Source organism: Podarcis erhardii (assembly GCF_964252035.2).
Source record: "Podarcis erhardii genome assembly, chromosome: 2".
Lineage (NCBI taxonomy): Eukaryota > Metazoa > Chordata > Lepidosauria > Squamata > Lacertidae > Podarcis > Podarcis erhardii.
The window spans coordinates 17,317,877-17,331,258 of NC_138498.1; the positions used below are offsets into that span (position 1 = coordinate 17,317,877).

The window sequence follows — 13,382 nt, forward strand, 5'->3', positions numbered from 1 at the left end:
AAATCCTTACTTGGCCACCAAAGTTCACTGGAGGACTTTGCGATAGTCACGGCCTCTCAGGGTAACCTATCACACATTGCTGTGGGGAGGATAAATTGGATTCATCCAGTGAGCTTCACTACACCAAACTAGTACTCACTTATTAATTATCACTGCTCTATTTCCAGAAAAACATGGCTTTGAACCATTAAAGGGGGGGGGGGGGGAGAAGCATAATCTTCCATAAAGATAAAATCAGTTTATGATAACGAACAAGGAAAATCTTTGAAATACACTCCGTGCTCTGCCTCTTCTATGTGAAGCTTCAAGCGACATCTTTGCAAGATACAGCAAAGCACATCAAATGTATCCTCTACTATGAGAGCTTAGATGATAACTCAAAAGTAGAGCGTCTTTTATTGTGGGTCACAAGTTGTGATGAAAGCAAGCTTTGTCTTGTTCATGAATTTACCCAAATAGGCTTGGTACTTTGATGTTTTCAATGTGGGGATACCAAGAGGGTTAAATGATGAAAGTATCACAAAAGATACCATAGCAGCAAGCAAGCATTGGAAGTATGAGGAGGAAGTTTCAAAGAACAACATATAACATGACTCCACAATCTCAGGTACTGGGGGGGAGGGGAATCAGCCATTCTCCTAAACTATGTGGTAATAGTTTCTTAACTTATCCTGTTAATAAAGCCTTCTTGGCTTGAATGCGCAGAAATTAAGATTATGAGGATTTGTTCCATTATTTCCCAACAGCATCCAGAGCTTTGGGGGAACCCCTCGGAACAGATTTAAGGGGTGCAAAGAGAGAAGAGAGAAGGGGGAGTCCAGTTGCTCAAGTGAAAATCATTGTGCTGATGGGACAATTACTTAGTGTTGCGTATTACAAGTGCTGGTGACGCCAGCATGTGCCTGTATGCTTGGAGTCCCCATAAATTACCAATGGATGAACTAGACCAGAAACAGCACTGAAGAGCACATGGAACAACGTGCCTGCTATAACCTTTCTGAGTGATTTGGTAATAGTGCTAGAATGATGAAGTCAGATAAAGAATGCACATTATTTTTTTGTTGTGGCCAGGCTTACACAAATTTCCATGAATTAATCTAATGCATGGTGGATTCCATCAGCAGTGGTTGCTGGAAGAGATGTTAAATTTCTGGAAATTTTGAAACCATAGGGTTCCCCCCCCCGCCAGAAAAAAAAAGCTGAATTGGGGGGGGGGGGTGGAAACCAGCAAAATGAACACCAGCAACATCTGGAGAACCAAAGGTTCCACAGGCATGCTTTGCCCTTTCACGCAGGTTTATTTCTTGATTTTATGTATTTCCAAACACAGAACAGTTTATTTCAGATGCTGCAGAAGATAAAGGAACATGAATGGGCGAGAAGCAAGAGGAATCAGAGGGTGTGTTGTGCAAAGGCCTTGCCATTATGTTGCAGGAAGAATAAACTTGGCACAATCCCAAACTGCATTCCTGGGCCAAATACCTGCAGTAAATATGTTCTGAAAGTACCTTTCCTACATCAAGCCATAAGTGTGTCTGTAGAATCAAAAGTTAGCATAGGATTTTATTTTTATTTTTGTCGAAATGCATTCTTGAGCTCCCTCAGACTTCTAGGTTTATTTTGTTTCAAATGCTTCTATCTGTTTTAAATCAACCCATTTCTCCTAGTCAACAACATCAATGAACACCCTCCCAATCTTAACTCAATGGTTGTACAACACTGATTTTTAAAGTAACCCTAAAATGTGGTACAGCCAGCAACCTTCTAATCAAAGTAACCAGCTGCACTGTTTTCTCCCCAGCTAATACACCAACCCATTTAACTCACTCTCCTTTCCTTTAATTTATGCCCATTAGTGGCATCTAATGAGCCATTAAATGTTCTGACTTATTAATTTCTTGCTCCCCTCTATCTACCACTTGATCCAAGCATTTCCAGACAATTTTATTACTCCCAGTTCTGAAATTTCATCCATTTCCTGACTCAGAGCCCTAAGTCTCTTTCCCTCTCTAGCCCCTTGGTGCTTTCATGCAGCTGTAATTGATATTAACATCCCCCTCGTTGCTGCTTTCAAGCGTTCCCAAAGGGCTCCAGTTTATAAAGCTTTGGAAGAGGTGCGCTCATTCGTTCATTTTGTTCTAAGCTCATGACTCACCCCCTCCTCACTAAAGGCATTCCCACAAGTGACAATAAAGAGCACCTTCTGATCTATCCAGTGGGATTAAGGTATACAAATAAATAGCTTTTGTTGCAGTGTATTTTGCAAGCACGCTGTTTTGATACTCCAGTTCTGTGATGGATGAACATTTATGTCAAGCACTCAATGCACTATTCCTGTCACTTGTAATATACATGAGGTATCTAACTTGGCCCTCCAGTTGCCATCATTCCCAAAGATCACTCTACTTTATTTTATTGCAATCTGCGTATGGGCCGCTCTTTTTTTGGAAGGCTCAGAGCAGCTTGCAAAAAGCTCCTTAGGTATCGATCAGGTCCAAAATCCCTTAGCGGCAGCAGTGCCACAATATCAGTGCCTCTCAGACCATTCACTCTCTGACTACGCTAGCTGAGATGGGTGGTATTTGGAGTGCACCAGCACTGGGAGGGCAGCAGATTAGGGGTAGGCTGATATACAACGAGGAGGTGTAAGCAGCTGGATGAAAAGCAGCAATTAAACTAAACTAAATCAGTTTGAAACCTATCTTTGTCTGGCATCCAATACATCACAGTTGGTGCCATGCAAGCCTCCTTGGGGGAGAGTATTCCATAAGCAAGGCATCCCAATTGAGACGGCTGCCCCTCCAGTTGCTACCATTGGGGGTATGGGGGAGAATATCATTAGGCATACATAGAGAAATGGGGGAAAGAATTTATGAAGATGTCGTGGAGAAGTCTTTTGCCACAAGGGCTAGAAGCACACCAAGAGTTTGACAATCCCAGAGTGTAATGTCTAGCCAGAAGAATCATTCCAGGGGCTATACCCAGGTTCTGGAAAAACACACTCAATGGCAACCTTTGGCTTGTGTGTGGCGCAGCTATAGAAAGCATTGTCTTATCCATTCCTCGGTTTCAGGGAACATGTTGCATGTTATCACTATGGATTTTAGGACACACAAAACTCTACACTGGCATTTTGAAAGAACCAAATCTATACTGTGCCCCTTTAGGAGAGGTCAGTCAATGTGGACTGCCTTTGAATACAGTCTACAGCCTAGAGGACAATTACCTTGGACTACAGCAGCAGTATATGACTAATATAAATACCGTCAATGGAACAGAGGAGAACATAACCTTTCTAAAAGCTTTTTTCCAGTGAAGTGATCATAGAACTATTCATTGTGACTGAAACGCTCACTTCTGGGAAATGGGAAAAGGTTGATCTTAGAAGTATTCAGCAGGCATTAGACAACGTGAAGCAAGCTGGATTATATGAGCCGGGCCCAAGCAAAGGCTGGAAATGTTACATCATGCACAGGATTAATATTCCAAGGCTAAGCAAAGCACATATGCTTCGATCCCAAATGTTTCCAAACATTTCCTCAAGCGAACATCGTGATTACATAACCAGAAAGGCCCACTTTTGCTGGCTTGTTTGCATGCTCTAGACCTCGGTTAACCCATTTCAGCAAGACATTAATTTACAGTGCATTGAACATATTTCTGCATACACCTACCTACCCAAAACTATGTTAACACATGAGGCGGAGGGATTAAGCTCGTTATTTTTAAACAAAGGAAAAGAGCTGCTTCATATGTTACATTGGGCTGCCTTTCCATTTCCATTAATCCACGAAAATGCATTTTGGACCACAGAAGTCGCTGCTGCAAAGAATGGGTTACTAGGGTTTTAGCCTGCTCAGTGGGTTATCTGCAGAGTTCCCATGAATAGATGAGTTGCACAAGCCTATTTTTTTTGGGGGGGGGGCGCAATGTAACGTGTGACACAGTCCAAAATCACATAAAATATCTGGGGCAAAGCAGCCATCTGAAAGGAACAATCATATCCCAAGCATCTGAAAGGAACAATCATATCCCAAGCATCTGAAAGGAACAATCATATCCCAAGCCTAGTCATTGTGGCAATCATCTTCATGAAAGGTTGCTTCCCACAGCAGAGATAAATGCAATGAAGGAAGACATATGTTTACTGTGTGGAAGTGTGATATGACTGGCTTTCATTATATCATAAGACCAATCTGGATGCCAAATCAGGTACTCTAGGTCTACCTACGGGACCACCTCTCCCGGTATGCCCCACGGAGAGCCTCAAGGTCCATATATAGCAACACCCTAGTGGTCCCGGGACCTAAGGAAGTTAGATTACCGTATTTTTCGCACCATAACACGCACCCGACCATAACACGCACATAGTTTTTAGAGGAGGAAAACAAGAAAAAAAATATTCTAAACGAAACAGTGGATGTATGATTTTTGTGGTTCATGCTGTGGCCACAGACATGTGATCTGACGGTGAATTTGGGGTAGCCCAATGCAAAAATCTTGAGGATCCATGTGGATCCGTGCTTTGTAACCACGTTTTTGCACCACTGCGGCCCCAGGCAACAGTGGGTGTGTGATTTTTTTGGTGCAAGCTGTAGCCATGGACATGCTATGTGATCTGATGGTGAATTTGGGGTGACCCAGTGCAAAAATCCTGAGGATCCATGTGGATCCGTGCTTTGTAACCACGTTTTAAGTGGGGAGGGAAGGAAAAGCACTCAAGGGACAAGGTGCACGCGTGGGGTGGGTGGAGAAGGATGCTGTTAATAATGCAGAAGAGGGGTATAAGAGAAGGCTCCTCTCCTCTTCCGCTTTGCTCCTTTAAAGGCTCTGCTTCTCTCCCTCTTCCCCAGCTCGCTGAAAAACTTTGCTGCTATTTAGCCCGCTGAGTGGGGAGGAGAAGGGACAGAGAGCCTGCTTGCGAAAAAATTTGCTGCTATTTAGCGAGCTATTCTCTCCCTCCTCCCCAGCTCGCTGAAAAAAACAGCTCCCTCCTCCCGGCTCGCTGAAAAACTTTGCTACTATTTAGCCCGCTGAGTGGGGAGGAGAAGGGACAGAGAGCCTGCTTGAGAAAAAATTTGCTGCTATTTAGCGAGCTGTTCTCTCCCTCCTCCCTGGCTCACTGAAAAAAACAGCTCCGGACTCGTGTAAGCGGCTCCTCTCCTCTCCCGCTTTGCTCCTTTGCAGAAGCAGGCTCTCTGTCCCTCTCTCCTCCCCACTCAGCGGCTCTTCTCCCGCTTTGCTGTTTCAAAGCGAGCCACGCAGGAGGGAAGGAAGGGGAACCATGGATCCTCTGCTGACTGCAGCAGATCCCCCCGCCATCCGTAGGCATTCGCTCCATAACACGCACAGACATTTCCCATTACTTTCTAGGCGGAAAAAAGTGAGTGTTATGGTGCGAAAAATACGGTAGCTTCAACCAGAGCCAGGGCCTTTTCAACACTGGCTCCGGCCTGGTGGAATGCTCTGCCTCATGAGACCAGGGCCCTGTAGGATCTGATTTCTTTCCACAGGGCCTGCAAGACAGAGTTGTTCCGCCTGCCCTTTGACTTGGAGCAAATTTGATTCCCTCCCCCTCTTTCTTTTTTCTTTTCCTTTCTCCTCCTGCGATGAGGATACATTTTAATATTTTAACGTTTCAATATTTTAATGTTGTATTTTAATGTTGTTTTTAAGTTGTATTCATTCAACTTGTTTTTATTATTGCTTGTTAGCCGTCCGGAGCCCGGCCTTGGCTGGGGAGGGTGGGGTATAAATAAAAAATATTATTATTAATAATAATAATAATAATAATAAACACTCATGCCTGAATTCCACAAATTATGGCACATGTGGGTTACTCCCTAGATGTAGGCACAACTGTACAGGGGAGGGAAAGACCAGGGATGTTTTTCAGAGCAGCAGTGATGATGCCATAACTTGACAAGTGAATAAAGTGATAACGAGCCTTTCAAGTTTGTTTGTTAGCATGGGTAGCAAACTAAGGCCTGGGGGCCGGATCTGGCCCAATTGCCTTGTCAATCCGGCTCGCGGACGGTCCGGGAATCAGCGTTTTTTTACATGAGTAGAATGTGTGCTTTTATTTAAAATGCACCTCTGGGTTATTTATGGGGCATAGGAATTCGTTCACCCCCCCCCCAAATATAGTCCAGCCCTCCACAAGGTCTGAGGGACCATGGACCGGCCCCCTGCTGAAAAAGTTTGCTGACCTCTGGATTAGCGAAAGTCAGAGAATGCCCAAGATGCAGGCTATTTCATTTTTTTAACGGGTTCCAACTTCACGCTAACAGTTTAAATGAGTTGCACTTGCAATTGTTTGCACTTGCAATTAAAAAGTTGCCCTTCAGCTAACTGAAGCTCTTTTGTTTTGAAAACAGAAACACAAAAAAGCATGTGTTTTAAGAAGTTGAAGCTATGCCGTCAGTGGTACAGCACCACCGAGCTCAGTGGAGCTCACTTCCAGGAAACTAAGCATAGTCATGCTGATCCTAATAAACTGGGGGTTATGCTGTGTACTGCTGCTATGTGTGTGTGTGCAATTGTAAAATGGATCAACACAGCTGCATTTTTTTTTCTTTTCTTCTCGGGACTGTCTTATGGGAGCTGTCATGCTAAGCTCCCACACTTCAAAATTTACATATTTAAAAACACAAGCAGTTTCGCAATGTCACCTAGTGCCATAACTGGCAACAACTGATACTTTCGTTGTATACAGACAAACGCCCCTTTTTTCTTTTTTTTCTAAAAAATAAGTATAATCATGCCATTTGCACAGCGTGGGTGATGTTGGGAAATATTGTTGCAGAGTCCTCAACTGGTCTGGGTTTGAGATTTCATGGGCTATGTCCAAGTTCCCAAAAGTCAAAACGACAATGTGTAGGAGTTCTGAAAGGGAAATTTAAGTTCTTTGTTTCGCACCAGTTATAGTACTTAGGGGAATTGACTGAAGTGCATTATTGCTGTATTTTTGGTCCGTCTGTTTACACTGTTGTAAACGCTACACTTCATGCAGAATGCAAGGCCTATCAAAAATGTGCCAGGGCCATTTTTGAAAAGGCAAGTGACCAGGAAGGCAAGGGAGGGGAAATGCAAGACGCGCGTATAGAAGCATTTCTCACCTGGAATGACAGAGATAGTTTTCAAAGCTCGGAGAACTCTGAAAGTTCTCAAGGCTGACACATTCCCAAGGTCCACAAACTCTGTGACATATCTGCAACGAGGGAGGTCACACACAAAGAGACACAATGACAATAACACACACGAAAAACGGGAATGGGGGAAATAAAACAACAACTACAGACAGCAATACATCACTCACAGGGAGCTGCGACCCAACACCTAACACCAACAGCCTTACCTGGAATTACAGAAATAGTTTTCAAAGCTCTCAGTACCCTGAAGGTGCGCAGAGCTGAAACATTGCCTAGGTTTACAAACTCTGTTATATACCTGCAGAATTAAACCAGAGTTAATGGCACCGATTGGGGTTACCTAGCTTTCAAAAATAAAAATAAAATAAAAGTGTAACGTTCAGTTGGGGGCGGGGAACAGCATTCACAATGTAAACTGCTTTGGAAGTGGCATGAAAAAAGAAACAAATCTAAGGTTGCAAATGAAACAGTTTTAGACGTCTCCATTATCACAGGGCTTCTTCTTCAGTTATGCTTCCCATTTGTGATTTCTCTTGTGGCAAAACAAGGGTAGGGAGGAAGAGGTATCCTGAGAGAGGCACATTTTAGAGTTCCATTAAAGGGCAGGAAATTGTCAACTGGGGGGGGGGGGAAATGGCACTTGGATTTTCTGCTTCAATGGTACCAACATGTCCTAGGCCAAACACTGGCCTGAAAACGCTCCAATCGGGGAACAGCCTTTACCAAAGGTGTTATGGACTTTGAAGACGCTCAAACTCAGGACAAAAGGGAGAAACATGCTAAGATGATCAACTCCCGTCTTCAAACCTATGTCCCCACCGTGAAAGACATGTGGATCCAGAATTGGTCTCCGCAGTCACTTATGGACTCACTGTTAAGACCATGTTCATGGAAGACAATCTTACTCAGCTACAAGTGATCACCAAAGAAGAAGGCCATCTCTGTCTGCTGGAAAAGTACTGCTAAGCTCTGTGATTTACCTTGAACACAGGTGAGCAGCTTGCGGTCTGTGGGCTCCATGCAGCCCCCTGTGCCCCATGCAACCCCCTCCATTTTCCTATACAGAACTTTGGCTCTATCAGCCACCACTGACATGTGCCCCCTACTTCCCCTACAAAACAATGTGGCCCTCAATCCCAAACAGGTTGCCTAACCCAAACCTCTACTTTCTTGTTTCCTCCTTCACTGCCCCACTAGAGTCAGCTCCACAGAAAAGGATACATAAGAAGTTAGTTCACAGTGTTTTAATGCTGAAATTGTTAAAAAGGACCTGGCCATAATTTCAAGGTTGACATTTGCCATCTTGGTTAATTTATCCCCAGGCTGTGCAAGGACTGAAAATGACTGGAATTCTCAGGGCTCCAACAGATTTAGCATAAAAATGATATTTGTATACCAAAAGATCATTTGCAGAACAACCCAATTTGTTGCTCCGTTTGCCTGTACAAGTGCACATAATCAATCTACTTGTGAACCTTTCCTTTCTGCTTATCATGATTCATACTATAGGCAAACACATTGTCTGAAACACTTGCCCAATGTCCAAGAATTCAGCCAGAGTTTTAGAAGGATAGACCATCATTCCTGAAATTAGGCACTCTGGACACATTGCAAAAATTGTCTCTCCAGTTCCTTTTCAGTTTTTTGAGCCAATGTCATGGATGTAAATATGATAACTGCACCATGCCCAGGGTTTTTTTTTGGGGGGGGGATGCTTCTACTGAGTTAAGTAAAACATTTGAAAAAACAATAGATACACCAGCCAAATGTGATATACACTTGAAAAGGCATATCTGAATTCTCTCTCTAGCTGGGCTGTTTATAGTTTATCAGATCTGAAAAGGCAAACTGTCCCAGTCGAAAGATGTAAATATAGGCTGCACAAGAGCAAGCCAACAAACTGCCTTGTGTAGACAAGCCTGCTCATTCATTCCTCCTTGCTGATCAGTTGGAAAACAGTGCCCTGAAGCAGAGCCAGGATTCAAGTTCCTAAGGATATTCCTAGCTTTCCATTTTGTGCTGAAACCTTCAGCTCAAGACTAATTTAGAACAATTACAAAAATGATTATCAATGGAGAGCAGTCCAAAAATGTTTAGCTGTTTTACAGGAAAGGTTTTCGATCTTGAAGAATTTCATATCTAATGTACGAGTTTACCAGTGATTAGTCAGGAATGATCAAAGGGCCCAGTTGCTTTGTCACCTTCCTGGACTTCCTTTGCAGCCTGCTTCTCCTTCTCCTTCCACTAACATACACAGTTATCTAGACACGAAAAGGAGCACAATACGTAACTTACGCCATCATGATGACACTGAAGTCTAGCCAGTTCCATGGGTCACGGAGAAAAGTGAAACCGTCTATGCAGAAGCCTCTTGCAATAATTTTCACAAGTGATTCAAATGTATATATACCAGTGAATGTGTACCTATCAGAACAAGGAAAAGCAGTGGAGGAAAACAGAATACAGTTTAGAATATGCAGCAATGTCTTCATTAAGAGAGATGGCCAATGTTGCACATTAAAGTATTAGATTCGGATTTATTTAAGAGTTGGTGGGATTTCTGCTCACAGTGGCTCAGTGCACAATTCATTGTGATGCATAATTAATAGCTGGCCTCACATCATGGCTTGCATGGAGTGAAACAAAAACACCTGGTTTGGATATAATGCTTAGCCAGGGCTTGTAGTTTGTTGCACTTGGGCAAAAAAAATGAGAGGCACAAATACAAGATGGGTGACACCTGGCTTGAGAGCAGTACATGTGAAAAGGATCTAGGAGTCTTGGTTGACCACAAACTTGACATGAGCCAACAGTGTGACGCAGCAGCTAAAAAAGCCAATGCAATTCTGGGCTGCATCAATAGGAGTATAGCATCTAGATCAAGGGAAGTAATAGTGCCACTGTATTCTGCTCTGGTCAGACCTCACCTGGAGTACTGTGTCCAGTTCTGGACACCACAGTTCAAGAAGGACACTGACAAACTGGAACGTGTCCAGAGGAGGGCAACCAAAATGGTCAAAGGCCTGGAAACGATGCCTTATGAGGAACGGCTAAGGGAGCTGGGCATGTTTAGCCTGGAGAAGAGGAGGTTAAGGGGTGATATGATAGCCATGTTCAAATATATAGAAGGATGTCACATAGAGGAGGGAGAAAGGTTGTTTTCTGCTGCTCCAGAGAAGCGGACATGGAGCAATGGTTCCAAACTACAAGAAAGAAGATTCCACCTAAACATTAGGAAGAACTTCCTGACAGTAAGAGCTGTTCGACAGTGGAATTTGCTGCCAAGGAGTGTGGTGGAGCCTCCTTCTTTGGAGGTCTTTAAGCAGAGGCTTGACAACCATATGTCAGGAGTGCTCTGATGGTGTTTCCTGCTTGGCAGGGGGTTGGACTCGATGGCCCTTGTGGTCTCTTCCAACTCTATGATTCTATGATTCTATGTGCTAGGAGCAGAGCAGAGCAGGAGCTATCTACATGCAGCATGTCCACAGTAAAACATTAAAACTACAGTTACCATGATATGGGAATGCAGTCACAGATATTCTGGCCAATCACAGACTGCAGATAGATTCAGGTAGGTAGCCGTGTTGGTCTGACACAGTAGAAATATATTTTTTAAAAAAATATTGTCCAGTAGCACCTTAGAGACCAACTAAGTTTGTTCTTGGTATGAGCTTTTATGTGCATGCACATGGTATCTGAAGAAGTGTGCATGCACATGAAAGCTCATACCAAGAACATAGTTGGTTTCTAGACTACAGATAGGTTTTGGAATAGACTATTAGATTATTAAACATTCTAATACATATTTTCACAGGTTTTGACAGACATTTCAAAGTCTGATTGATCCAAGTTCAATTTTTAAGGAAAAACCTGAAGTGCCAACTTGCAGCAAATTATAGCATACTGTGAATTTGCTGCCTAGCATACTTTCCCAAAAAAGAGAGGCCACCATCACTTTAAAGAATTAAGCAAGATTTACACCACCACCCACAAAACAAACAAATGAATTGCTACTTACTCCACCTGTTTCGACCACTCTGGTGGGTTACTAAAAGTCATGAACACACAGTTCGTCAAAATAGTGCACATAATGATCATGCTAAATACTGTAGAATAAAGTCAAGGAAGCATGAAACGTAAGAAATCACATATTCATTTAATCCCATTAAACTCCTGCTGAACCTTTACTGAATTAAATCGGAAAACAATATCATCAGCAATTACCACTGCAACAGTTTTTCAGCAGGTGTTTGCGGCTGCAGTGGACTGTCCTACTATTCATCTAAATATGAGTGGTATATATACCTGGTTTAATATCCTGATTTGGAGGAAGTTCTTAAACCACAGTTTCTCAATTAGGACGTAATGGGAAACTGTGGTTTAAGAAAACAAGACATTTGCTGAAGCTGTGCATGTGAGGTGAAGAGGAAAGCAGAGAGGGGAGGAAGGAGAAAGTTGGCATATAGCTCGTTCTTCTTGGATGTTGCCCCTGAACTGGGTCTAACTCTAGTCAAGAGCCACACTGTTCCAAATACTGGGTGCAGATTATGGACTCTCAAGTGTTGAATCATAAAGTCTCACAGTGGATACAAGAAATTGATATTAATTAATAGTGATTGCAGTAAAGAAGATCTGAAAGAATCTAATTCAAGTCTCTGTGTGCTTATTGTAAAACATATGTATATGTTTAAAATGCTTGCATACATGAGGAATAATAAATCATCTTGAGTCTCTATTGAATGTGAATACATGATAGAACGTAGATGTGAGGGATTTCAAACTTGATGTTTATTCTGGCCCATTTTGGTTTCACATTCGCATTCCAAGCTGATTTAAATTTCTTGTGAGAATACAGCCTGAATCTACTATTAAAGCATTAAAACGAAAACATCCCCTTTCACCTTTGAACATTAGACACACATCACTACTTAGCACCTAATGTCAAGGCTGTAAAACTGTAATGCAAGCAGAGAAAAGCTGATGCATAAATAAGAGCCCTCTAGGTTCTCAATGCGGGTGGCGCTGTGGTCTAAACCACTGAGCCTAGGGCTTGCTGATCAGAAGGTCAGCAGTTCGAATCCCCGCGACGGGGTGAGCTTCCGTTGCTCAGTCCCAGCTCCTGCCAACCTAGTAGTTCAAAAGCATGTCAAAGTGCAAGTAGATAAATAGGTACCACTCTGGAGGGAAGGTAAACAGCGTTTCTGTGCACTGCTCTGGTTTTGCCAGAAGCGGCTTAGTCATGCTGGCCACATGACCCGGAAGCTGTCTGAGGACAAACGCCAGCTCCCTTGGCCATTAAAGTGAGATGAGCAACCCCAGAATTGTCCGCGACTGGACTTAACGGTCAGGGGTTCCTTTGCCTTTACCTTTAGGTTTGCATTTCCTAATATTTTATAGTCAACTTTTCAGTCCAATATCCCAAGGAAGTGAAGGCAGGGGCATTAAAAAGTGCACTGGTTTGTTGAAATAGGGGTGGGGAATCACCTAATTGTGCTAATTTCAGTGCAGGAGTACAGGGCAGGAATCCGCTGGGTGCCAGCAAACGCCTCTGCAGGCACATAACTCCTGGCACACAATGAACAACCTTTAGCAATCCAAACTTTTTGTGTCACAAATGCATATACATACACCCACCCCATTTAATTCTGTAACAATGTAATTCCAAATAAAGTGTCCTTCTTTAGTTGATCGTCCAGGGATCCAGACATTTTTTGGGTGTCCCCTGACTCTTTGGGTAAAAAAACCAAAAACATTGATGCGTCATGGGCCATAAACCCAATCCATATATTTTTAGTCAACACAGCAACCCTACATACCAGGAAATGTGACTACAGAATGGGCAACCGATATTACCATAAAAAAGGATATGAATGTATCAAAATTTTAATAGCTATTCTCCTAAACAGATTAAAAGGACTTAAAATGTACAAGGCAGGCGTGGCACTAAATCGGAAGAGTGTTTTGCCTCTGTTTAGTACTACAAAGGTCTGCAGAGAAAGAGAGAGAGAGAAAGAAAAAGTTATGCACATATACCTCTCAGCAGCAAACACACACACACATATACAATCTAACCATAACTTGAAACCAGTATTTTGGGTTAGCTTTAAGACAGCATTCATATGTATGATGTTCATATTGTTGTGTTTCATTGTCTGTTGTAAGCAGCTTTGTCGGCCCTTTAAGAGCTGAAATGTGGCAGATAAATAAAAGTTAGTAGTACTTTAAGAAAAT

At 42.8% G+C, this 13,382-nt stretch overlaps 1 protein-coding gene across 1 annotated transcript in view; it reads right to left on the reverse strand.

Annotated features, from left to right (window-relative positions):
- Positions 1–13,382, reverse strand: part of SCN8A (sodium voltage-gated channel alpha subunit 8) — a 110,409-nt gene that overhangs the window by 57,783 nt on the left and 39,244 nt on the right. The window contains exons 3-6 of the mRNA XM_081850038.1: positions 13,019–13,138; positions 11,170–11,258; positions 9,447–9,575; positions 7,119–7,210 (exon numbers count right to left, since the gene is read on the reverse strand). Coding sequence (XP_081706164.1) covers positions 7,119–7,210; positions 9,447–9,575; positions 11,170–11,258; positions 13,019–13,138 — 430 coding nt within the window. The remainder of the gene's footprint in view (positions 1–7,118; positions 7,211–9,446; positions 9,576–11,169; positions 11,259–13,018; positions 13,139–13,382) is intronic.